General features: G+C 37.0%; 3 protein-coding genes across 9 annotated transcripts in view; 1 reads left to right on the top strand and 2 right to left on the bottom strand.

The window, feature by feature from the left end:
• The window catches only part of LOC103505939 (protein-L-isoaspartate(D-aspartate) O-methyltransferase-like), a 47172-nt gene that overhangs the window by 637 nt on the left and 18625 nt on the right, over window positions 1–27910 (bottom strand). The window contains exons 2-6 of one of the 6 annotated variants that reach the window (XM_017442647.2): window positions 25837–25982; window positions 25033–25252; window positions 24038–24123; window positions 15850–16099; window positions 5066–5185 (exon numbers count right to left, since the gene is read on the bottom strand). In XM_017442647.2, the coding sequence (XP_017298136.1) occupies window positions 15854–16099; window positions 24038–24123; window positions 25033–25252; window positions 25837–25944 (660 nt within the window). In that variant the 5' untranslated portion in view covers window positions 25945–25982 and the 3' untranslated portion in view covers window positions 5066–5185; window positions 15850–15853. Of the gene's footprint in view, window positions 1–3284; window positions 3328–4752; window positions 5186–6310; window positions 6587–6845; window positions 7333–15849; window positions 16100–16375; window positions 16896–24037; window positions 24124–25032; window positions 25253–25836; window positions 25983–27910 lie in introns of those variants that run through there. The other 5 variants (XM_017442646.2, XR_001809418.2, XM_026821138.1 and 2 more) reach the window with 5 other exon arrangements.
• LOC108251976 (TBC1 domain family member 19) lies at window positions 68–3207 on the top strand. Its single transcript, XM_017442634.2, has 4 exons — window positions 68–277; window positions 618–855; window positions 1450–1791; window positions 1974–3207. Exons 1-4 carry the CDS (start codon window positions 176–178, stop codon window positions 2843–2845), a joined length of 1554 nt encoding a protein of 517 aa, XP_017298123.1. The 5' UTR covers window positions 68–175; the 3' UTR covers window positions 2846–3207.
• LOC108251977 (protein-L-isoaspartate(D-aspartate) O-methyltransferase) lies at window positions 17295–21078 on the bottom strand. 2 transcript variants are annotated; one of them, XM_017442649.2, is made up of 4 exons: window positions 20698–21078; window positions 18456–18592; window positions 17841–18066; window positions 17295–17428 (listed from the first exon to the last, which is right to left on the bottom strand). In XM_017442649.2, the coding sequence occupies exons 1-4, from the start codon at window positions 20882–20884 to the stop codon at window positions 17310–17312; spliced, it is 669 nt and encodes a 222-aa protein (XP_017298138.1). In that variant the 5' UTR covers window positions 20885–21078; the 3' UTR covers window positions 17295–17309. The 2 variants fall into 2 exon arrangements, with proteins under 2 accessions (XP_017298138.1, XP_017298137.1); XM_017442648.2 differs by lacking the exon at window positions 20698–21078 and adding an exon at window positions 18992–19376.

Below are 27910 nucleotides of genomic sequence, written 5' to 3'. Positions count from 1 at the left end.
TCCATTCGATAGACCTGAAATAAACTTATAAACCAACGAAAAAAAAGTGGCAACCTGGCAGTATTGCCGTTCAAGGATACATATACGTATATAACTTTCTTCCACGTATTTCTAATAACCCAGACAGAAGGTAGAAAACGTTTGCTAAGAATATTTAACATTATTAACGGGCAGAATGACAGACTTAAAGGACAAAAGCATTCATCTAACCACGGAAAAGATCACGGAGGAGCTGAAAGACATGCGAGTGTACAAATCAGTGTATAACGATCTACAGGTAAGAACAATAGTAGATATTTTGAACTTTGTTTTAATGTAACTTCTAACTCGGTCATTTTCACAAATCAGTGTATAACGATCTACAGGTAAGAACAATAGTAGATATTTTGAACTTTGTTTTAATGTAACTTCTAACTCGGTCATTTTCAGTACAAGTCTCTCTTTACCAATACCAAATGGGTCATATAGGTAACTTACTTTAGAATTTGTATGGTATTTATAATTTAAAAATTTACATTTGTGATGATAATGATGAGAATTAATATTAATTAACTATTAACCTTCTCGTAGTGTATTGTCCGTTACTTTTCTCTCATCACTCGATGACTTTATTTCAGAGACTCGTTGTGTCTCCATGCATCAAAGAGTCTGACTTCAAATCCACATTATTGGAGAGCATCAAAAACGTCGGCATTGAAACACAAATTAGAAACACTGTGTTTCATTGGATGAGATCACACAAGATCGACCTCGACAGTAATTCCTGGGCTGAACCGTTAACCTATCTACGGAAAGCTCAGTTCCAGTGGGAGAAACGAATACAGAAGTCCCTCAACTCGATGTGTAATGAAATAGGTAAGGTTGGAGGCAACAGAAATCAGAAATGAAACTTTGAAGTCCCTCAACTCGATGTGTAATGAAATAGGTAAGGTTGGAGGCAACAGAAATCAGAAATGAAACTTTTATACCCAGATTCAGGTAGGTACATATTCGGGAAATGAAAATTCGGAAAGGTAAGACGGGAGGCAACAGAAATCAGACATGAAAATTATATACCCAGATTCAGGTACATATTCGGGAGAGGAAAATTCGGGAGTTTTTGAGCTGATGATTGGTATTGGTACCCATTTGATATCTTTGGACGAACTACTACTAGACACAAATCAAAGAAATAAACGAGGTGGAAAGAAATTTTAATTTTCAAAGCACACAAGTTCACACACATGGCCTTGTCGTTGATTGGTATTGGTACCCATTTGATATCTTTGGACGAACTACTACTAGACACAAATCAAAGAAATAAACGAGGTGGAAAGAAATTTTACTTTTCAAAGCACACAAGTTCACACACATGGCCTTGTCGCTTAGAGTGTAAATAAACAAATAAAATAAAGCACACAAGTTCAGCCTGAATATGCATATTTAAACCAATACACCTGAACATTCCAGGCATTCAACTGTCGAGATTTCGACTCCCATCAGACAGAGATGACATGAAAGACAAATGGACCGAACTGAGTACCTATGAAGTTGACCTTACTCAATACAGACCAGTGTATGCGCCGAAAGATTTCCTAGAAGTCCTCATCTCGTTGAAGAGTTCCAACTATCGATCCGTGGAAGGGGAAGGCTCGTGGGATTTTACCCAGATTCCACTCAAAATCAAAAGCTTATCAGAACTCAGACAACTTTACAAGGAGTTGGCGCGTGGTGAATCCGTCATTGGGACAAACTCGTATAATAATCCAAACCCATACTTCAACGCACTGGAATCCGAAAGAATAACCCTGGGTGAGATTTCTTTCTTTATTGAATTTACACGTAGATATCCATTCGATAGACCTCAAACGAGGTAGACCTGAAATAAACTTATAAACCAACGAAAAAAAAGTGGCAACCTGGCAACAATGTCAATAAAACTAGCAAAACTACTATGCTAATTTACTTTATATTTTTTGTGGTCCTTGTTTCAGGTGAAAAAGTTTTAAATTCTAAGCACGCGCCCGTCGCTCAAGAATTTCTAAAGAAAGGTTCACCTCGATGTTTACGAGGTAAGATTTGGTGTCAAGTGTTAGGATCTGAAGCAACACCAGATAACAGCAAATATTTCGAGCAACTCAAGTCTAGTGTGCTTACCTATGACCTCCTCATTGATAAATTAACCATCAAAGATGTTCAACTGACAGCATCCAACGACGATCAGTACTTTGTATTCGAGGACCTGTTGTATCAAATCCTTCTTTGTTTCTCTCGAGATACTGAGATCCTTTCTATATTCGAACACAGCTCAGCTTCTCCCCTGTATGGACCTTTGAAAAATAAGAATACCAATACAGAAAATCTGGTTGTGTACCCACCCAGTGGTATCATACCGTTTCATGGGTTCACTATGTACGCGACACCATTCTGTTATTTGTATGATGATGTCATTTCCTTGTACTTTACATTCCGTGCTTTCTACTTGCGTTACTTCTATCATCTTCATCAAGTAAGTTCTAATGAGCAGGGGATTCTCTCCCTGTGTATTCTATTCCATCGTCTTCTACAACGTTATGAACCTCAACTTTTCCTTCACTTCAAAACCATTCATATCCATCCTATCAAGATTGTGTTCAAATGGATCATGCGATGTTTCAGCGGTCATCTACCACCGGATCAGATCTTGTACTTGTGGGATCTTATCCTGGCTTATGATTCCTTAGAGATTATTTCCATTCTAGCCGTCGCCATACTGTCGTTCAGGAGAGAAAATCTCATGCAAGTGGACACACTCCAAAACGTAGAGGTAGGATATGAAATTTTATATGGTAGATATATTCCAGCTCCCCGCTGGATAGTATTATGACTTGTGTCAATAAATTCCATTCAGTATCACATATACGCTAAGTGCTTTAAATGACCTTTCACAAAAACATTATCATTACCTATTCAATTCGCCCGAGGCTCAGTGCTCAATACAGAACTAGGTTTGTTCAAATTCAATCAAGCGTAGCTTTGGGATGTTATAATAATAATAATAATAATCTCTTGAGTGGAAGGTAACAATCGCGAGGCGAGGTAAACGCCGGAGGAGTTCTCTACCACCTAACCCGTAGAGCTCGATTTGAGGTCAAATGCTCAAATAAATGAGGATAAAATATCATACCATGGTTTGGATTGAACCCGCGCCCTCCTTTTACCAGGCGAGCGTCCTGCCCACTACGCCACCGAGGCAGGTTGACAATTTTTCATACAAATTCTCTGTACGTTTCTATCATTTACACTTTTGTATGTGACTCCAATGGGTACAAACAAGGAGCCGTTGTTAGAACTCAGTTGTGCGATGAGCTGCAACGAGACGTCATGGTTTCAAACTGTTATAGCGTTATACCTACGATAAATGATCTCGGCTTGACGACACATTTATACATAATACATACATAATTATATTGATCAGTGATCACTATATCATTCTGTTCAGAACTAAGATACAAATGTATGTTCCGCTTGTATATTGGAGACTAGCTGACTAGATGTTCAGTGTTCACCTATGCTTCGCGAAGAAAGATCTCTGGTGTGAACATCACACGACTTTCTATTACATTTGCGGAACACGTATTAAAAAAAAAGTAAAAATCTTCAGTTTCGAGCCGCCTACGGCGGCCAATTTTTAGTCGAAGATTTTATATCTCAAAATACTCCCCATGTAATAAGGGATCGTTTAAAAGTGTCCAAAAATTGAACTTTTTTTAAAAAATTTTTTTCTAACTCCAAAAATCGGGCGCCCCGGAAATTTTCCATCTTAAAATACTCCCCGTATAATAAGGAATCATATAAAACATGAAAAAAAAAATCGATTTTTTTCGAAGCAACATTGACTTTGGTTGATATCTGGATGAGTGACGGTCCGATTTTTATCAAATTGTTACAGTCGCGTCCTTAAACCATACCGAATTTCATCGCTCTACGACAAACCGTTCTTGAGATATTTTGTATACCACCTTTTCCCATTTAAACCTGTAGTACATACGTACAGACCATGGGCTAAAAATCACTTTTTTGTCATCAGGGGATCCCAAAACGGATATTTCCAACCATTTTCCGATTTTGAAAATTTGGACCGATTGCAATACTTTCATTACTAGTATAGCTCGCTACAGTGTAGTAATAGAAAGTAAAAATTCCGTGACTGTATTGTGATTCTATGTAGATTGGATTGTTCTAAGGGGGTCCGCTGTCATTTTAAGTTATAGTAACCATTTTCCGATTTTGAAAATTTGGACCGATTGCAATACTTTCATTACTAGTATAGCTCGCTACACTGTAGTAATAGAAAGTAAAAATTCCGTGGCTGTATTGTGATTCTATGTAGATTGGATTGTTCTAAGGGGTCCGCTGTCATTTTAAGTTATAGTAGGTAGGTACAACCCCTACCACATAATATGTATCAGTGACATAGGAGAGTATGGACAAATAGCAAAATAAGGACATGTGGGCATCAAATGAGAATGATGAGCATGCTGGTCTATAAGTGTAAATTAAACAGCACTATATAAACATTATGCTATAAAACTATAATAAAGATATGTACAAAATTCAAGCGATCATACAGAAAACCCGATTAGCTAGAGCTTGCAGCATTCCTCAATACAATTAAAAACAACAATGTGAAAATGTTATTCAAATATCTTGTAGTTATTATTATATTTCATTTTGAGCAACCAACCATAGTCTTCAATAAAAAGAATATAATCCCTGATGAGTCATATACTAGTAGGTAGTAGGTACGTGGTACTTGCTTCTGGCGATGTAGTTATCAATCAGCATCAGTTTCATAAGTATCAAGTTCGGAAATACTTTCATGTTCATACGAGTGACGTGTTAGCTTGTTATTATCCACGTAGTGACAGTGGATTTTCCTTTGTGGATAAAACGGATTCGAGTTGTCCAAAGACCAATCACCATCATGACGATCTGCAAATGGGAACTCGGTGGTTGTCGTGTGGAACCAGTAATGTACCTGGTCCGTATAGTTTTGCAAATTCATATCATCCACAACAAGAGAGCCTGGTTTATCCAATTCTTTATGGAGTCGACCATCTGGCTGACGTTCATAAATTGTATGGTTCAAAAGTTCTTGTCCTTGTTCCAGCTCTCCAATTGTGGTCATGTATAACCATCCCAGGGGTTTTAGTTGGTTATGAAGCTGAAAAATGTTTAATGGAATAATTTGATTAGAATGAAGTTTGCACGCTCAGAAATGATTCAAAGCAACACAAAGTAATGAATCTTTGTTGTGTCTTGTAACACAAAAAGAGATTGGACATGATGTTCTTCCAGAAATAGAATGGTTTCTGGATAGATACACTCCACAACCCATTGGCTCAATTAAACATACGTAGGTATCTTGTATTATAATTTTATTTTATTTCCACTTTGATAACAATCAGGAAATCACGAAATGAAATACTTTACTTGTATATAAGAACCTAGTTACCTATCTTAGAAAAATTAGAGCTTTAATTCCTTTACTCATTTTGTATTTACACATTACAGAGGTAGATACATAACTTTTGACCCTTTATAAAATCTATTTGACCAGAGATGAGTTTATGTTTTATACTTAATTTAATTTGATTAGAATGAAGTTTGCACGCTCAGAAATGATTCAAAGCAACACAAAGTAATGAATCTTTGTTGTGTCTTGTAACACAAAAGAGATTGGACATGATGTTCTTCCAGAAATAGAGTGGTTTCTGGATAGATACACTCCACAACCCATTGGCTCAATTAAACATACGTATCTTGTATTATAATTTTATTTTATTTTCACTTTGGTAACAATCAGGAAATCACGAAATGAAATACTTTACTTGTATATAAAAACCTAGTTACCCATCTTAGAAAAATTAGAGCTTTAATTCCTTTACTCATTTTGTATTTACACATTGCAGAGGTAGATACCTAACTTTTGAGCCTTTATAAAATCTATTTGACCAGAGATGAGTTCATGTTTTATACTTAATTCCCCCCTCGTATTATCTCATACAGGTAGATTTAAGAATTTTGTTTTTGTAAATTACATGTAACGTGCCATAATATTGTAATAAATAAAGTTGAATTGAATTGAATTGTATAACAAATAACATTTTAGGTACTTCAAATTGTTAATGATGAATTCCCCCTCGTATTATCTCATACAGGTAGATTTAAGAATTTTGTTTTTGTAAATTACATGTAACGTGCCATAATATTGTAATAAATTTAATGAAGTTGAATTGAATTGTATAACAAATAACATTTTACTTCAAATTGTTAATGATTTACAAACTTGATGCTAGAAATCACACGTGGCACATTTTTCAAACATTTCCGAGTCTTCCAAATATGACATATTCAAAGTTGATGTTTCCTGATATTTGTAATAATGATTTTTATCCAATTGCAGCGCTTTATCTCCGAGAGGAATAACTCCACACCAGCCATATTTCTTTTTCGTAAAACCAGTTCCATTTTCAAATTTTACGAAAGTCACTTGTCTATGAAAATATGTGTTGCCTCCTTCCGGTAGAAATATGATACCGTTTGCATTACACTGGTCTTGTAGCTGTGAAACAAACAAAAACAACCCACTAAGGAGGAACAGACAGCTTTCAAGATTAACCAATGAAAAGAATACAGCTTAGAGTTAGCTAAGTGGGCGCTCAGGTACCTAAAAAATCGATTGCCCTGGCACTCGAATTTTTTTACCAAATGTTAGACACAAGTAACTATACTATACCTACTCTGAAAATTTCAAAAAAATATATTGAATCGTTTTTGAATTGCAGCATTATATAAAAGAAAGATTTTTTTTTTTGTCATAGTCTAATTGGTTGCTGAGTTAACAGAAGTGCTTTTTTCTTCCTGTATATAATGTAGTATTTACGACATCAAATGTAGGGAATAGGGACACACCACCCGTCAGTGAACATAGGATGAATCAACAAACAAGCCATCATATTGGAATTTTGAGAACTAGGTTTCTCTATTGTGTGGTATAGTGGCATTTTATAAGATCACCTCTTCTTTTGGTGTTGGTTACTTCTTGAAGTCAAACGTATGATCTATCTTGATGTCATCGAGGTTCTTGTAAGCGTTGAAATCGGCTGTTGTTGCATGCAATTTTTTAATGTAATCATTGTGAAGTTGTTCCTCTCGATCTCCCAGTTGAATCTCATTCCGATGGGCGAATTCTTCCCTTCCATATCCAGAACCGTTGTCGAACTTTGTAAAAAGCACCTCTCTCTGAAACCAGGAGCTGTTTCCTTCGGGTAAAAATATCTTCCCTCCTGGATTCAGTTGATTATGAAGCTGTAAAATACAAGAAAAAATCTCCTAACAGCCTTGATTCACAATAATCTCAATTATTGAAAAATGTCTTTGAACTTTAAACGGTGCAACTATTTTAATACATACATTATGTACACCTACCTATTCAATAATTAGATAGTGAAATATGAAATACCAATATTTATATTGTAACTTTTCGAATTAAAATACCTAATGCACAAAAGTCCCATAAAATTAAAATAGATGTACACAAAAAAAGCTAATCAAGTAGTCAAACACTGACTTTTACATAACGACATACCTACCTAAGATTTTCTTCTCAAAATGTCATAGAAAATAACAAATTTATTAGGCTCAATTCCTAATTTCGACCAATAAGCGGAAAAATGAACGTTCCGCGAACTGTCATTTATAAAATGCACAATCCCCGAAATTCGATAATGGTACTGTCCTGTGGTCTAACCTTGGGCAAAGGCAGGTACATTAGGGATGTATAACTTCGCTGGTTCAGTATAAAATAAACAAGGTTCAGTATACGTTATTAGCAGGTAGGTATTAGTAGATAACGGAGCGCGAACTTATGCGGAACCCCGCGATGCCCCAAGGGCGGTCCAGGGTGGCAAAGACTATGGCGAGCGCAAAGCGCGAGTTATTTACAAAGCTAGATGTATTAAAGTGATTGTACTTACTTGCACAGGATTATCAATGATAGAGCCATATCCAATATCCCTCGCAGCTAACATGTATTTTCTTGAATCGTTATGCGCACAGAAGTGGCCTCTATCAATGTGAATCATTGCGTCAATTACTCTGGGAGATTTTATACTGTCGATTTCTAAAAGATAAGTAAACCAAGGTAACATTATTGTAAATTACATAATTCTTGTGGACACATAAAACACATCTTCTCACACGGGAAAAAAACACCGTCTTTGAACTTTCAATTTCAACTTCACAGTCTAAAACCTGTACTCGTGATATAATTATGGTATATTGACAGGTATCAGGTTTGAGATGAAACCTCGGTGGTATCTACCAATAGCGCTGGCGGATTTTACAAAGACTGAACACAGGAGGTTACATTAACTGAAAGAATCTCAGTAGGCATTATATTCATAATCGAGAGGAATGCGGTTCGAATCCCAGCGACGCGACGTTAAGTTCTTGATTGACTCAAAGGAAAGTCATCTCAGTAGGCATTATATTCATAATCGAGAGGAATGCGGTTCGAATCCCAGCGACGCGACGTTAAGTTCCTGATTGACTCAAAGGACAATAAGCGGAAAAATGAACGTTCCGCGAACTGTCATTTATAAAATGCACAATCCCCGAAATTCGATAATGGTACTGTCCTGTGGTCTGGTATAACCTAATTAAAGGCTCAAACCCAAATTTCGCAGTTGGGAATGTTTAGTCTAGCAAAAGTATTAGCAATCAATCAATGTAAAAACTTCAAAGTTCTAAGCTGAGATATTTGATGACGAGTGAACAGCATCAGTGAATTGCTACATTAAAAAGCAAGTAGGTACATGATTCCACAGCATAGATGCAAAAAAATCGTTGGTAAGTAACAAGGTAACTGAGAAAAAAATACAGGTGATATTTGATGACGAGTGAACAGCATCAGTGAATTGCTACATTAAAAAGCAAGTAGGTACATAATTCCACAGCATAGATGCGATATTTGATGACGAGTGAACAGCATCAGTGAATTGCTACATTAAAAAGCAAGTAGGTACATAATTCCACAGCATAGATGCAAAAAAAATCGTTGGTAAGTAACAAGGTAACTGAGAAAAAAATACAGGCACCTGAATAATTATACCCTTGTGATCTATTTAATATTTATGTTGTAACTTTTCGAATTAAAATACCTAATGCACAAAAGTCCCATAAAATTAAAATACATGTACACAAAAAAAGCTAATCAAGTAGTCAAACACTGACTTTTACATAACGACATACCTACCTAAGATTTTCTTCTCAAAATGTCATAGAAAATAACAAATTTATTAGGCTCAATTCCTAATTTCGACCAATAAGCGGAAAAATAAACGTTCCGCGAACTGTCATTTATAAAATGCACAATCCCCGAAATTCGATAATGGTACTGTCCTGTGGTCTGGTATAACCTAATTAAAGGCTCAAACCCAAATTTCGCAGTTGGGAATGTTTAGTCTAGCAAAAGTATTAGTTACCTATATTAGAATTACGTAAGATTCGTAAGGAGAATCTTCGTGGATGTGTTCATATTTGTTAAGCATATTGCATAATTAAATTATTTCAAGGCAATCATACAAATACTGATCATTTAGAATTACGTAAGATTCGTAAGGAGAATCTTCGTGGATGTGTTCATATTTGTCAAGCATATTGCATAATTAAATTATTTCAAGGCAATCATACAAATACCGATCATGTCAACAAAGATAACAATGCAAGAAAAGAAAAAAGTTCGAGAAAACCATCAATGTATGTTCACAATATTTTAATAAAACCTAATACTTAAATAACTTAAATCTATTCTATAAATAGTAAACTATAACTAATATGATGAATGTTACCTATATTAGAATTTCGTAAGATTCGTAAGGAGAATCTTCGTGGATGTGTTCATATTTGTCAAGCATATTGCATAATTAAATTATTTCAAGGCATTCATACAAATACTGATCATGTCAACAAAGATAACAATGCAAGAAAAGAAAAAAGTTCGAGAAAACCATCAATTCAAAAAGTAAAAAATCTGGTGTGAACATCACACGACTTTCCTTATCCTATTGAATGATGCTAATTTTTATGTTCGATAGTAACTTTTACAATATCTCTAACCGTTTAGTCAGTATAGCTGAAAACCGCCAAAAAACGGTTGAAAACCACCAAAAAGCGGTCAAAATACCGCCAACCGCAGCACCTATCTCAACCAAACGTTTTGATTGGCATCTTTGTCATATTTGTGAACTACATACCAAATTTCAAGTCTCTAGCTCATACCGTTTCCGATATATTGTTAAATTACACGAAAACCGCCAAAAAGCGGTAAAATGCCGCCAACCGTTGCACCGATCTTAACCAAAAGTTTCGTGTCGCATCCTTATCACATTTGACAGCTGTATGCCAAATTTCAAGTCTCTAGCTATTACCGTTCTTGAGATATTTTGTTTACAGACAGACAGACACACGGACCAATGGCTCAGGGGACCTAGGAATCTCAAAACGTGATTCCTTATCACATTTGACAGCTGTATGCCAAATTTCAAGTCTCTAGCTATTACCGTTCTTGAGATATTTTGTTTACAGACAGACAGACAGACACACGGACCAATGGCTGAAACTTTGTATTTAGGCTCAGGGGACCTAGGGATCTCAAAACGTGATTTGGCACTAAAATCTGACCATCGAAAATTTGACCCCATTACAATACTTTCCTTCCTATAGGATAAGGAAAGTAAAAATAATTGACTTGGCGGTGTGGATTTGAATGACACGGCTGGGTTAGTTTGAATCTTTGATATTTGACCCCATTACAATACTTTCCTTCCTATAGGATAAGGAAAGTAAAAATAATTGACTTGGCGGTGTGGGTTTGAATGACACGGCTGGGTTAGTTTGAATCTTTGAATTGCTTCCTGTTAGCCTTACTGGGTATGAATAGTACTGTGCTCTACGAAAGTAGGTGCAAATACAGTCGAAAGAACCCGATTAGCTAGAGCTTGCAGCATTCCTCAATACAATTAAAAACAACAATGTGAAAATGTTATTCAAATATCTTGTAGTAAAATAATACTGATTTTTGGTTTTCCCAAAAATGACTTGTTGCAGTCATGTAGACCCACCTAGACATTGAAAACAAGTAATAAAAGACCGGCAATCCCCTTCTAAACGTAAAGCAAAGAGGGATAATAATAGGGATGACGTTTGAGTGTTGAGATTTGTTGCTTGACCTTGTCGGTAGTGACCTCATTGAGTACAGTCAACGTGTTGTCTTGTTTCCTCTTCATAGAGCATAGAGGATGTTGCTTGAGCATTGCCAATGTAGTTGTTGTTGTTGTTGTTGTTGTTGTTGTAGCGGCTTTAACTATAGCCGAAAGGTGATGACAAAATAGAGAAAATATCTCTTCTATCAGCCATTAAGTCATAATATAGAACTGGTTGTTGTTGTTGTTGTTTTTTTTTTTTGTTTTTTTTTTTAAGAGGTTTGATAGAGGGAACTGTAGCTCCCGAGGTTTTATCGTTTCGAAAACGAAGAGGGAAGGAAGCCAGGATAGGAGAAAGCCAGCCGTTCCGAGGACAAACCTTATCTGTTTAGAATAAAGTTCGGCAGAAGCCTGCGTCCTAGCGCGTACAAGATACATATACGTGCTACCCTCCAAACTATAACTAGGCTGGCGGCAATTTATTTTAATGGGAAAAAAGTTTTATGGTTTCCGGTCATTTGTGAGAAGGAAGCCAGGATAGGAGAAAGCCAGCCGTTCCGAGGACAAACCTTATCTGTTTAGAATAAAGTTCGGCAGAAGCCTGCGTCCTAGGGCGTACAAGATACATATACGTGCTACCCTCCAAACTATAACTAGGCTGGCGGCAATTTATGTTAATGGGAAAAAAAGTTTTATGGTTTCCGGTCATTTGTGCAAGTGCAATAAATTGACCCTCGTTTAATTTCAACTTGACGATTTCGTAAAATCCCTGTCACTAAAAATTAGTAAAAAGTAAAAACCTTAGAACAATTTATTATACAGTGACGTTAAACCAATTATTACTTACTTTTCCCAAGTACGTACTACGTTGTATTGTGCGATCCCACTAAGTAGTGAACACTATCTTGTACCTATTACCTCATCCCCATAGCACTCTCTCTCCCTATGCCATGTGCTTCAAAACTGCTATGCACTATGCCAATATTTTTTCATCTATGATGTCAGTTCATGGCGAGCAGTTGTGGGTTGCGCTCTGTGCAATCCATAGTGGCGCTAATACATCGTCATGTAAATACCTTCGTGTTAAATGTGTCTGGCGATATGTTTCGTGAAATTTGGTGCGGTAAGGTTCCGAAATCCGGACTAGAGGCAAATAAAACAGGTCCTGTTTTATTACTTTCTATTTTTAAAACATGTACAATTGATTTGGTGCGGTAAGGTTCCGAAATCCGGACTAGAGGCAAATAAAACAGGTCCTGTTTTATTACTTTCAATTTTTAAAACATGTAGTACACTCGCATGTCTTTCAGCTCCTCCGTGATCTTTTCCGTGGTTAGATGAATGCTTTTGTCCTTTAAGTCTGTCATTCTGCCCGTTGATAATAATGTTAAATATCTGGTGGCTATGGCTCCAAACTATCCCGGTCCTGTTTTCCAGCAGTCATAGCTGCAGTGTGTAGTAATGTTGTTAATAAACCAGTCAAGGTTGTGATGCCCATTGAAACCATGACGCTCAGTTGTGCGATGAGCTGCAACGAGACGTCATGGTTTCAAACTGTTATAGTGTTATACCTACGATAAATGATCTCGGCTTGACGACACAATTATACATAATACATACATAATTATATTGATCAGTGATCACTTTATCATTCTGTTCAGAACTAAGATACAAATGTATGTTCCGCTTGTATATTCTCAGTTGTGCGATGAGCTGCAACGAGACGTCATGGTTTCAAACTGTTATAGTGTTATACCTACGATAAATGATCTCGGCTTGACGACGCTTCGCGAAGAAAGAAATCTGGTGTGAACATCACACGACTTTCTATTACATTTGCGGAACACGTATTAAAAAAAAATGTAAAAATCTTCAGTCCCGAGCAGCCTACGGCGGCCAATTTTTAGTCGAAGATTTTATATCTCAAAATACTCCCCATGTAATAAGGGATCTTTTAAAAGTGTCCAAAAATTGAACTTTTTTTTTGAAATTTTTTCTAAGTCCAAAAATCGGCCGCCCCGGAAATTTTCCATCTTAAAATACTCCCCGTGTAATAAGGAATCATATAAAATATGAAAAAAAAAGATCGATTTTTTTCGAAGCAACATTGACTTTGGTTGATATCTGGATGAGTGACGGTCCGATTTTTACCAAATTATTACAGTCGCGTCCTTGGACCATACCGGGATAGCATACCAAATTTCATCGCTCTACGACAAACCGTTCTTGAGATATTTTGTCAGCTGTTCCCATTTAAACCTGTAGTACATACGTAAGTACGTACGTACGTACATACATACGTACAGACCATGGGCTAAAAATCACTTCTTTGTATCAGGGTCCCAAAACGGATATTTCCAACCATTTCCCGATTTTGAAAATTTGGACCGATTGCAATACTTTCATTACTAGTATAGCTCGCTACAGTGTAGTAATAGAAAGTAAAAATTCCGTGACTGTATTGTGATTCTACGTAGATTGGATTGTTCTAAGGGGGTCCGCTGTCATTTTAAGTTATAGTAGGTAGGTACAACACCTACCACATAATATGTATCAGTGACATAGAGTTTCCAAAGGTACGTGTGTGATATATCAAATCATGCTATTTTTAGCTAAAGCCCCTTTAGGGGTGAGCTATTCATTTTTATCGAAAGTCTCACCTTTGGGTCGGGGTTGTGTTTTTTGGGTCTTTAGGAAGCTATTCGCTATGAAAACTCATTTTGATATTTATATATATTCAGGCTAGCAATGGCACCCTCATAAACAGAGCGTAACCGTTGGAAAACATGTAGATCTTCATTCGATACACCCCGAAAGGCTGAGGGGGAAATCTAGCAGGGGATACTCGGTGCGAGAGCCCTGGTGCTAGGTTCCAAGATAGTCAGTCTTCGTATAGAATCCGCGAAGGGATGTCTTGGGGAGTTTCGAGTCCAGGGTCGGAATAGTGTACATACCTACCTACGTAATATACATAGCTTCATTGTTGGTTGATTGCAAGATGTCTTGGGGAGTTTCGAGTCCAGGGTCGGAATAGTGTACATACCTACCTACGTAATATACATAGCTTCATTGTTGGTTGATTGCAAATACCTTCTCTGTGTCTAATTATTATTGTTTCGAGTCCAGGGTCGGAATAGTGTACATACCTACCTACGTAATATACATAGCTTCATTGTTGGTTGATTGCAAGTACCTTCTCTGGGTCTAATTATTATCGCGCTTCACCTATTAGTGTTTTATCCGTAAGGATAGTCTGGTTTGTCACTCGATAACTCAAGAACGGTTAAATATTTTTCAACCAAAATTGATACACGGATAGACCTTGGGTCAGAATAGAACTGTATAGTTTTTGGGCCAAATTGATCGAGCGGTGCGCGAGTTATTCACTATTGAATGTTAGGCAGTCGATTTGGTTTTAGGCTTATATCTCTGGAACGGTTTGTCCGATCTCAATGAAATTTAATATGAACTAGTGGTTGACCCGTCCTTTGTACGGGACCACCACACACACACAAACACACCCCCACACACACACCACACACATCCCATCACACACACCACCACACACCGCATCCACCACCACACACACTACCCACCCACCACACACACCCATCACACACACTTTCATCGCTCTACGACAAACCGTTCTTGAGATATTTTGTATACCAGCTTTTCCCATTTAAACCTGTAGTACATACGTAAGTACGTACGTAAGTACGTACATACATACGTACAGACCATGGGCTAAAAATCACTTTTTTGTCATCAGGGGATCCCAAAACGGATATTTCCAACCATTTCCTGATTTTGAAAATTTGGACCGATCTCACACACACACAACCATCACACGCCAACCACACACCACATCCACCCCACCACACACACCCACACCCATCACATACCTATTGTTTGTAAGTGAGCTTTTAAAAAGCAAGATTGTGACAGATTAATACCAACAGAGGATACACACAGACACAACCATCACACACCAACCACACACCACATCCACCCCACCACACACACCCACACCCATCACATACCTATTGTTTGTAGGTGAGCTTTTAAAAAGCAAGATTGTGACAGATTAATACCAACAGAGGATTTTTTTTCTTCGAAAATTAATCTTAAATGTATTTCGGATATGAGGAATCCACCGAACTTTATTCTTAAAACATAAAACAAATTAATTGTGTACCTACATACTTAATACAGATAATACATAATTACGTCGAAATCCAAAACACTTAGTGACCCATGGTGGCCTTGATGTATCTCTTAAACCGGTTAAAAAAATTTATTATATTATTATTTACATAGATTAATGCCATAACCCAAGGGCTACCTAGATAATGCCATACTGTGAATACATAATTACGTCGAAATCCAAAACACTTAGTGACCCATGGTGGCCTTGATGTATCTCTTAAACCGGTTAAAAAAGGTTGATTTATTATATTATTATTTACATAGATTAATGCCATAACCCAAGGGCTACCTAGATAATTCCATACTGTGCATTATTTGTTCCTCCAAATATCGAGCATTTCTAGTGACAACAAATTAGCTAGACTTCTTCTTTCCGTGTCCATGATGTAAGTATGGTAGTGGAAGGATTACCTACTGTTTTACGAGTATGGAGGTTCATAGTGAGGTGGAGGTGGTGTTGATGTATATTGATATCTCCAATACTTGAACTGATCTTCTATTTTCATCAAAGGTTGCCCATCGTTATTCAGATATGTTTTATATTCATCCGTTACTTTTCCATCCATGGATTTATGCACAAAGTGAGCACGACATACTGGCACCCACTCTTTCTGATCTTTTATTAGAATCATCATCATACCCCCTGGCTTTATCTGATTCACCAACTGGAAAAGTAACAGGAAGTGGTATGTCAGTTTTGTGTCTTCATAAGTTGTTTGAAGTTTATTTAATTTTTAATTGTTATTTTAATAGCACTATGCAGATATATCCACTGAGGTGTACGTACAATCATTCAGCAGTATGATTGCTTACTAAATAGAACAGTTGCGCTTACTTGGGTGATGTTTCAAAGTCATAGAGCAGCAAAAATGAGGACCAACGGAATTTTTCTTTTTCTCCTACGACTTCTAGATCTAGAGATAAATCGATTTAAAAAATACCTCCATTATTAGTGTGTTCAATAGCAATATCATATGGGGTGTATTACTTGATTCAATATTTTTGTCTTCTCTACATGTAATTTTCTACAGACGATGCCAAGTATGACATATCCGTATTTTGCGGTGGAATTGTAGTTGGTCCATAGAGCTTTTCTTCTCTGATATTTTCTAGAATGGCACTTATCCAGGCTGGGGCTACCCATTCCGTATATTCACCACTTGGTGGTTCATCGTAAGTTAAATTCAGCTTGGGAAATTCCAAGCTGAGTCCTTTTTCATCCCAATTGTAAATTTTATTATAGGGCCACATGATATCATGGTATGTTCTGTAATATCTTTCTCTGAACATTACAAGTTGATTGAATCGGGATGTTAAATTATTGAAAGGTCTTTGGTAATCAATGAATTTTTTGCGTAACGAGCCATCCTGTCTTTTAGTAACTATGTAGACTTTGCCTCTTAGAGTACGATTTTTCACATTTATGTACATTGTAGCGCCATTATTCATTTGTTCAATGAACTGCAAATGAAAAAGTCAACGTCCGTTTCAGCGGAATAGTAAAAACTTCGGCCACCTGGTTTCAGCTGATCGACAAACTGGAAACACATGAAAACAGAACGGACAGACATAAATGAATTTTCGTATCAAGAAATACTAGTTTCACACAAAAATTTTCGTACTGAATCCAGTCCCGTTCTTCTTGAGATTTTAGCATTGTTTTGAAAATAATATCGTAAAATTGGTTCATAACTTCATATTATCTACTAATACCTCCCTGCTAATAACGTATACTGAACCTTGTTTATTTTATACTGAACCAGCGAAGTTATACATCCCTAATGTACCTGCCTTTGCCCAAGGTGTTATCATACCTCGTGTTTGTAGGTACTATAGTTACTCATACTTTCCAAGCAAGTATAATGGATAAATACGCTAAAAAATTAACTGTATGTATACTTTACTTACCCCTTCTGGTATGTCTTCAATAGATCCTCCAACGTGAATTATGTCATATGGCGCTTCATCCAGATATCCTTTACGTCCATCACCCACTGAAAATTCAAAGAAAATAATAATCATCAGTCTGAACGTGTGTGACGAGTATGAAAGTAGCTTTTATAGGGTACAGAGAGATACAAACTTTCAAATTACATTTGGGAATAGCTGAACTTTTGCTAGGTCTCCTACACCTAAAACTTTGAATGTTTGAATATTATTAAGTCGGTCATCACTGTTATCAGACTGGTTGTTTGAAAAATGAACATAAAAGAGTAGATTATTTTTCAACTTATTGTTTCATTACAAATTTTCACCAGTAAATGGTTTCTGCCAATCAAATTGATCCCAAGGACAAGGTAAACCTAGACCCTTGAATGGAGTATTCCTGAAGGCATGTGATGTGTCTGTTCTTCTCGTAAAGATGGTCAGGACATATTCATAACCAAATAGAAATTGCCAACTTACAGACAAATTTGATGCGACCATCTTTGACGAATTCAGGATTTCCAGAAATGACATTGTGTGTGGCTCTCTGAACAAGCTGTGGGATATGTTCTATGCCAATGACTTTGCCAGTTTTACCCACACACCATGCTAGTAAAGCGGTGAAGTAACCATTGCCAGAACCTATGTCCAGGACCTTCTTGCCTTCGGTCAACTCTTCACTTAGGTCATCCAGGACCATTGCTTGCTGAAATTTCGAAAATTTGGTGTTATCCTGTGCGGAAGAAATGTTTGGAAAACCTGCATTATCCCTTTAATGAGAAATGAAAGTACCTGATAGTAACCTTTTATGGGTCTCTGAAGATTTTCAAGGTTTTTCTTTTTTTTATGGTACGGACAGAATGTAACTTTGAAATTTTAAGAGAAGCCTCACTTCTGTCCCATTGGGAGTCATGGCATTTTCAATATCTAGTTTGATTTTGCTATCCTCTCTTTTCCTACAACCAGAGATTGATTTCCCATGAACCTATTTTCATGGAAATTTTGTGATAGAAATTTTCACGAGGCATTAGTTTTATCCTAATAAAAATGTTTCTTCCGTTTTTCAGACTTATTATATTGTTATATCAGGCTTACTTGGAATGGAGCTTGCATATGGGCGCCATACCCAATGTTGGTAATACAGTTTGCATAGGGTCGCCAAGTTGTATAGTGACCCCTATCCACCGCAAGCATAGCCTTGTAAGGCAACTCTGACTCTATGAAGAGTGTCTCTGAAAGGAGGGAAGAAAGGAGGACTAATTATAAACGAAAACTTCAACAGCCCAAAACCTGCCCCCATCGAGATTCCAGTGGAATTCGCGTGAAAAATTATGTTGAAATTAAGAAGATTTTTTTTATTGAAAATTTTAGATGATTAGTGATTACTGATTATGTACTGGCACTGTCGTCTGAATGCAGCTTTAGCATGGAAAAAAAGTTTTCATTTATTATTCTTAGATCTGGTACGGGTCTTGAGGAATATAAGTCATGTCTCTCCCCCATTCATTCTGTTATAACTTTTCGGGCTATGCCCTTCCGGCATCGGCATAGCGCTAACACGCATAAGTGGTAATCGATTGAACGACTAAGGTACAATAGACAATAATAGAAAGAGGCGAATACATACCTACCCTTTAAATGTTCAACCAAATACTCCATTGGCTTCTTTTCCATCTTTGTGCCTTTATGTTTACCCATACACACTTGAACGTCCAAATTGTTCTCATAGTTGTTTGGTTTATTGTTGATGCCAAATATTTCTTGACCAGTTGCCAAGTGACCGAACGCTAACCAGAATATGTGGCAAATAAGAGCCATTATTGGTCTCGGTTTTGGGATGAATATATTCGGGCTGTTTTCTGTTTAGTTACCACATCTTTACTGACCGAGGAAGTGGTCTATGAGGACTTAGTGTTGTTAAGAAGACACCTCTTGAGTCCTTACACTGTGATGTTGAATTGTATGAATACTTAATACATCTTGATAATATGTGGTACCAAAGGTGACGACAATATGAAGATGCAGGATGCTACAGCTGAAGCTGCTACAACAACAACAACAATAACAATATGAAGTACCTATACAGGCGCGAAGAGATTTGAACTGGACAGCATCTATTTATACAGCGTGAATACTATTAAGGCTTGTACAATGTACATATCGCGCGTTCAATTCCTGGCAAAGTCGAAGTTTTTTCTGTACTTAGAATATGGGGTGCACTCAGTCGATTGATAATTTCTTTCAATGGAAGTATTCGCACTAAGGCACGAAAGTGTTTAATTTTGTAAGGCTTGTACAATGTACATATCGCGCGTTCAATTCCTGGCAAAGTCGAAGTTTTTTCTGTACTTAGAATATGGGGTGCACTCAGTCTCATGTGAGGACGATTGATAAGTTTCTTTCAATGGAAGTATTCGCACTAAGGCACGAAAGTGTTTAATTTTGGGTACACTTAATTTCATGCTGGTGGATTCAAAATGTCACTTGATACTGCTATTTGCTATGTTTTACCAGTGTCCTCTGTGTGCCGCGTCCTTTTCATTTAGGACTATTGCACTACAACATTTAGGACTATTGCACTAATATTGCTGTTACATGTTGTATAAAATCAAAAACTTGACATTCCGATTGCTATGGTTGATAACTAGGTACATCGGAGTCTGATTATACTGTTTGCAATACTCTCAACATCCCTGACCAGCCAATCAGCTAATTCACCGTCATGGATTAACGGTGAATATAAAGTAGCCGGTCTTTCTCTATCTTTTGGGAGCTTTATTGGGAAGAATTATGTTGACTCATTCTTTGACCTGGTGTTTGGTGGGAATCTTCACGTTTAAGACTCTATGAAGAGTGTCTCTGAAAGGAGGGAAGAAAGGAGGACTAATTATAAACGAAAACTTCAACAGCCCAAAACCTGCCCCCATCGAGATTCCAGTGGAATTCGCGTGAAAAATTATGTTGAAATTAAGAAGATTTTTTTATTGAGCCCAAAACCTGCCCCCATCCAGATTCCAGTGGAATTCGCGTGAAAAATTATGTTGAAATTAAGAAGATTTTTTTATTGGAAATTTTAGATGATTAGTGATTACTGATTGTGTACTGGCACTGTCGTCTGAATGCAGCTTTAGCATGGAAAAAAAGTTTTCATTTATTATTCTTAGATCTGGTACGGGTCTTGAGGAATATAAGTCATGTCTCTCCCCCATTCATTCTTTTATAACTTTTCGGGCAATGCCCTTCCGGCATCGGCATAGCGCTAACACGCATAAGTGGTAATCGATTGAACGACTAAGGTACAATAGACAATAATAGAAAGAGGCGAATACATACCTACCCTTTAAATGTTCAACCAAATACTCCATTGGCTTCTTTTCCATCTTTGTGCCTTTATGTTTACCCATACACACTTGAACGTCCAAATTGTTCTCATAGTTGTTTGGTTTATTGTTGATGCCAAATATTTCTTGACCAGTTGCCAAGTGACCGAACGCTAACCAGAATATGTGGCAAATAAGAGCCATTATTGGTCTCGGTTTTGGGATGAATATATTCGGGCTGTTTTCTGTTTAGTTACCACATCTTTACTGACCGAGGAAGTGGTCTATGAGGACTTAGTGTTGTTAAGAAGACACCTCTTGAGTCCTTACACTGTGATGTTGAATTGTATGAATACTTAATACATCTTGATAATATGTGGTACCAAAGGTGACGACAATATGAAGATGCAGGATGCTACAGCTGAAGCTGCTACAACAACAGATACATCTTGATAATATGTGGTACCAAAGGTGACGACAATATGAAGATGCAGGATGCTACAGCTGAAGCTGCTACAACAACAACAACAATAACAACAACAACAACAACAACAACAACAACAACAACAACAACAACAACAACAACAACAACAACAACAACAACAACAACAACAATATGAAGTACCTATACAGGCGCGAAGAGATTTGAACTGGACAAACTAATCATCTAAAATTTCCAATAAAAAAATCTTCTTAATTTCAACATAATTTTTCACGCGAATTCCACTGGAATCTGGATGGGGGCAAGTTTTGGGCTGTTGAAGTTTTCGTTTATAATTAGTCCTCCTTTCTTCCCTCCTTTCAGAGACACTCTTCATAGAGTCAGAGTTGCCTTACAAGGCTATGCTTGCGGTGGATAGGGGTCACTATACAACTTGGCGACCCTATGCAAACTGTATTACCAACATTGGGTATGGCGCCCATATGCAAGCTCCATTCCAAGTAAGCCTGATATAACAATATAATAAGTCTGAAAAACGGAAGAAACATTTTTATTAGGATAAAACTAATGCCTCGTGAAAATTTCTATCACAAAATTTCCATGAAAATATGAATAAGTCTGAAAAACGGAAGAAACATTTTTATTAGGATAAAACTAATGCCTCGTGAAAATTTCTATCACAAAATTTCCATGAAAATAGGTTCATGGGAAATCAATCTCTGGTTGTAGGAAAAGAGAGGATAGCAAAATCAAACTAGATATTGAAAATGCCATGAATCCCAATGGGACAGAAGTGAGGCTTCTCTTAAAATTTCAAAGTTACATTCTGTCCGTACCATAAAAAAAAAAGAAAAACCTTGAAAATCTTGAGACCCATAAAAGGTTACTATCAGGTACTTTCATTTCTCATTAAAGGGATAATGCAGGTTTTCCAAACATTTCTTCCGCACAGGATAACACCAAATTTTCGAAATTTCAGCAAGCAATGGTCCTGGATGACCTAAGTGAAGAGTTGACCGAAGGCAAGAAGGTCCTGGACATAGGTTCTGGCAATGGTTACTTCACCGCTTTACTAGCATGGTGTGTGGGTAAAACTGGCAAAGTCATTGGCATAGAACATATCCCACAGCTTGTTCAGAGAGCCACACACAATGTCATTTCTGGAAATCCTGAATTCGTCAAAGATGGTCGCATCAAATTTGTCTGTAAGTTGGCAATTTCTATTTGGTTATGAATATGTCCTGACCATCTTTACGAGTAGAACAGACACATCACATGCCTTCAGGAATACTCCATTCAAGGGTCTAGGTTCACCTTGTCCTTGGGATCAATTCAATTGGCAGAAACCATTTACTGGTGAAAATTTGTAATGAAACAATAAGTTGAAAAATAATCTACTCTTTTATGTTCATTTTTCAAACAACCAGTCTGATAACAGTGATGACCGACTTAATAATATTCAAACATTCAAAGTTTTAGGTGTAGGAGACCTAGCAAAAGTTCAGCTATTCCCAAATGTAATTTGAAAGTTTGTATCTCTCTGTACCCTATAAAAGCTACTTTCATACTCGTCACACACGTTCAGACTGATGATTATTATTTTCTTTGAATTTTCAGTGGGTGATGGACGTAAAGGATATCTGGATGAAGCGCCATATGACATAATTCACGTTGGAGGATCTATTGAAGACATACCAGAAGGGGTAAGTAAAGTATACATACAGTTAATTTTTTAGCGTATTTATCCATTATACTTGCTTGGAAAGTATGAGTAACTATAGTACCTACAAACACGAGGTATGATAACACCTTGGGCAAAGGCAGGTACATTAGGGATGTATAACTTCGCTGGTTCAGTATAAAATAAACAAGGTTCAGTATACGTTATTAGCAGGTAGGTATTAGTAGATAATATGAACCAATTTTACGATATTATTTTCAAAACAATGCTAAAATCTCAAGAAGAACGGGACTGGATTCAGTACGAAAATTTTTGTGTGAAGACAAGACGGCAGATACTCATCATTTCATTCAAGAAGATTATTGGCCTGGGTGTGAAAATGGGCAAAGATCTAATGCCGACCGTGTACACATTACAGTTGATGGCGCAAGTGAAACCGAATGGAACTTTGTAAATTACACCGAAAACCGCCAAAAAGCGGTAAAATGCCGCCAACCGTTGCACCGATCTTAACCAAAAGTTTCGTGTCGCATCCTTATCACATTTGACAGCTGTATGCCAAATTTCAAGTCTCTAGCTATTACCGTTCTTGAGATATTTTGTTTACAGACAGACAGACAGACACACGGACCAATGGCTGAAACTTTGTATTTAGGCTCAGGGGACCTAGGGATCTCAAAACGTGATTTGGCACTAAAAACTGACCATCGAAAATTTGACCCCATTACAATACTTTCCTTCCTATAGGAAAAGGAAAGTAAAAATAATTGACTTGGCGGTGTGGGTTTGAATGACACGGCTGGGTTAGTTTGAATCTTGGAATTGCTTCCTGTTAGCCTTACTGGGTATGAATAGTACTGTGCTCTACGAAAGTAGGTGCAAATACAGTCGAAAGAAAAATTAATTTTGAAATGGCTCAATAAACAGTAAGAATGTATTGTTTCGTTAAAAATTTCATCAGTAAATGGTTTGAATTGCTTCCTGTTAGCCTTACTGGGTATGAATAGTACTGTGCTCTACGAAAGTAGGTGCAAATACAGTCGAAAGAAAAATTAAATTTGAAATGGCTCAATAAACAGTAAGAATGTATTGTTTCGTTAAAAATTTCATCAGTAAATGATTTCTTCAAATTAAATTGATCCCAAGGGCAAGGAAAACCTAGACCCTTGACAAGTAGAGTGTGCCTGAACTTCGAACTTTTTTCTTGGGTATTGTAATAATGAAAACGACTTACAGATTTAGGTACAACTTCACTGGAAGCTCCCACATGAATGACGTCATAAGGACCACCCTCTGGATATCCCAGTCTGCCATCTCCACCTGAAATGTAGATACATATTGTAAGGTACATAAGTACTCAAATTCAGTTTAGCCCGCTGAAGGCTGACCCAAATGATTTTGAACCCTTAAAAATCCTTTGGATTGAGAAAAATTTAGCCCTTACAAGATTCGATGAAAACTCTGTAATTATAACCCAGTCTGCCATCTCCACCTGAAATGTAGATACATATGTAAGGTACATAAGTACTCAAATTCAGTTTAGCCCGCTGAAGGCTGACCTTGAACCCTTAAAAATCCTTTGGATTGAGAAAAATTTAGCCCTTACAAGATTCGATGAAAACTCTGTAATTATAAATTAATAATGCCCCTGCTGGTAAGGATAACATGGTAGCCTGTCTCGTAGCACGGCATTTCATTCAGAAACGATGTTTTTTTCTTAATAAAGTAAATGGTAAACATAGTGTAAATAAATAAACCTCAGTACCCTTTACCTATGAAATATATAAGACCTTGATAATACTGCGTTAGTAAAGGGACTTTTCAGTCTCATTCTGGCAGGATAAACAAAGTATATTCTATTCTACCCGATAAGACCTTGATAATACTGCGTTAGTAAAGGGACTTTTCAGTCTCATTCTGGCAGGATAAACAAAGTATATTCTATTCTACCCGAGTGACCCTGCTGGTAAGGATAACATGGTAGCCTGTCTCGTAGCACGGCATTTCATTCAGAAACGATGTTTTTTCCTTAATAAAGTAAATGGTGAACATAGTGTAAATAAATAAACAAACCTCAGTACCCTTTACCTATGAAATATATAAGACCTTGATAAGACTGCGTTAGTAAAGGGACTTTTCAGTCTCATTCTGGCAGGATAAACAAAGTATATTCTATTCTACCCGGGTGTCATTAGCTTTAGTTACACACTAAAAGTAGTTAATACTCACAGATAAACTTGATCCTCTTGTTGAGCTTAGGATAATGCAGCGTTGTTACATTACTCGCATGGTTGACAATTTCCGGGATGTGTTCCACTCCCACCACGGAGCCATTCTTGCCAACCATGTGAGCGAAACATGTGGTCAGGTAGCCAGAACCAGATCCCACGTCCAGGACTTTGGCTCCTGGTACGAGCTTGTCCTTTAGGAGTTCCAGAACTTCTGCATGCTATAGACGAACCAAAGTTCAACATTTAGTATTAAAATAATTAGATAATGCGGATTGAATAATGCTCTAATTTTGAGTTTCCAACTTTCCATTTATATAGATGGTATACCCATCCGTAAAAGCAAAGCTTGTGCCACGGATGGGGAATGCTCATTTATGCTGATCGAAAGAAACTAAAAGTCCGTTTACAACATGAGTGATCCTCAAATACATTTCCATTTATAAGCTCATTTCTTAAAAATAAGACTTGGGGGCGAAGCGCGAACTTATGCGGAACCCCGCGATGCCCCAACTTCCATTTATATAGATGGTATACCCATCCGTAAAAGCAAAGCTTGTGCCACGGATGGGGAATGCTCATTTATGCTGATCGAAAGAAACAAAATGTCCGTTTACAACATGAGTGATCCTCAAATACATTTCCATTTATAAACTCATTTCTTAAAAATAAGACTTGGGGGCGAAGCGCGAACTTATGCGGAACCCCGCGATGCCCCAAGGGCGGTCCAGGGTGGCAAAGACTATGGCGAGCGCAAAGCGCGAGTTATTTACAAAGCTAGATGTATTAAAGTGATTGTACTTACTTGCACAGGATTATCAATGATAGAGCCATATCCAATATCTCTCGCAGCTAACATGTATTTTCTTGAATCGTTATGCGCACAGAAGTGGCCTCTATCAATGTGAATCATGGCGTCAATTACTCTGGGAGATTTTATACTGTCGATTTCTAAAAGATAAGTAAACCAAGGTAACATTATTGTAAATTACATAATTCTTGTGGACACATAAAACACATCTTCTCACACGGGGAAAAAATAGAACACCGTCTTTGAACTTTCAATTTCAACTTCACAGTCTAAAACCTGTACTCGTGATATAATAAAATTATGGTATATTATTGAACTTTCAATTTCAACTTCACAGTCTAAAACCTGTACTCGTGATATAATTATGGTATATTGACAGGTATCAGGTTTGAGATGAAACCTCGGTGGTATCTACCAATAGCGCTGGCGGATTTTACAAAGACTGAACACAGGAGGTTACATTAACTGAAAGAATCTCAGTAGGCATTATATTCATAATCGAGAGGAATGCGGTTCGAATCCCAGCGACGCGACGTTAAGTTCCTGATTGACTCAAAGAAAAGTCATTTGTAACTTGTTGAAGCACAAGGACTTTAGAAAAAGAGTAATTTGGGAAAATCAACAACATAAATGTATCCAAATGTAATAATCCAACAAAATAAAATTATGATATCAAATGTAATAATAATAATCTAACAAAATAAAATTATGACAGCTTCGAATGAAGATATATTTAGGCAAGATGGTACCTACCAACATACCTATCTCCTCTGAACGAATATTCTGATTTAAATCTACAATACCAAACCTTGCGCTTACATTATCAATCTACGAGTATAGTTAAAAAATTTCTTTCTATTTCATAATAAACAAACAATTTATTTTGTACCTGCATACTTCTGTCTTCTGTTGAATCTTTTTATACTTGTATGTCTTTCAAGATCAAAGTCAAATACATTACTTTCCTTCCTATAGGATAAGGAAAGTAAAAAGTGACAATTTCAATGTTTTCTTCTGAGCTTTCAAGATCAAAGTCAAATACATTACTTTCCTTCCTATAGGATAAGGAAAGTAAAAAGTGACAATTTCAATGTTTTCTTCTGAGCTACATATATGGTAAGAGCCAAGGCAAAATCGCAATCAAATAGAATAGCAAAATAACTCACCTACAATGTAATCTGTAGGTACCATAAAGATTTTGTAACCCACCATGATATGTTTTGACTTAATTTATTCCGTTCACAGTTGATTGCTCAGCTAAAAGTGGGTGGCAGTTTGTGGGCTTGCTTTGGCGAGGAATGGAGAGCTCAAGATTTCAAGAAAATCGTCAAAACCAATGAGACCCACTACGATATAGAATGGATGAGACAAAAATGGAACGCACCCATCATAGACAAAATGCGACAACTCAGACGCTACAAAAAAGGGAAAACGGTTTTCTACGGCCATACAAGAATGCCCGATCCGTTGTACACACCGTTCCATGGGTAAAGTTTGGATGAAAATAAAGTGACCAGAAAACGATAGTCTACGGCCATACAAGAATGCCCGATCCGTTGTACACACCGTTCCATGGGTAAAGTTTGGATGAAAATAAAGTGACCAGAAAACGATATGCTAAAATTCAAAAAGAGCTTTCATAACAGACAATCAAGGTGATTTCCAGATATTCTTTGAGGGATGAGGGTATTAGAGTGAAAGAAATAATATATCTACCTATTCTTACAGCATCCGTCATTAGAAGCGTTTACAACGAGATAAGTGTAAATCTTGGGAACCCTCGGTAACAAAGACGGAAAGAATAGACAGACCACCTTTGTAAACCTGTCAACACCCTCTCATGTAATTGTAAATAATTATTTGTGTCCTCCTTGTTTTATATATTTCTTATCATATTAAATTTAAAACGATAGGCTAACATTCAAAAAGAGCTTTCATAATAGACAATCAAGGTGATTTCCAGATATTCTTTGAGGGATGAGGGTATTAGATCAATAATATATCTACCTATTCTTATTAGAAGCGTTTACAACGAGATAAGTGTAAATCTTGGGAACCCTCGGTAACA

This window comes from Diaphorina citri, unplaced genomic scaffold (assembly GCF_000475195.1).
Source record: "Diaphorina citri unplaced genomic scaffold, Diaci psyllid genome assembly version 1.1 scaffold205, whole genome shotgun sequence".
In the NCBI taxonomy this organism is placed as follows: Eukaryota; Metazoa; Arthropoda; class Insecta; order Hemiptera; family Psyllidae; genus Diaphorina; species Diaphorina citri.
This window is presented reverse-complemented; position numbering and strand designations above follow the sequence as displayed.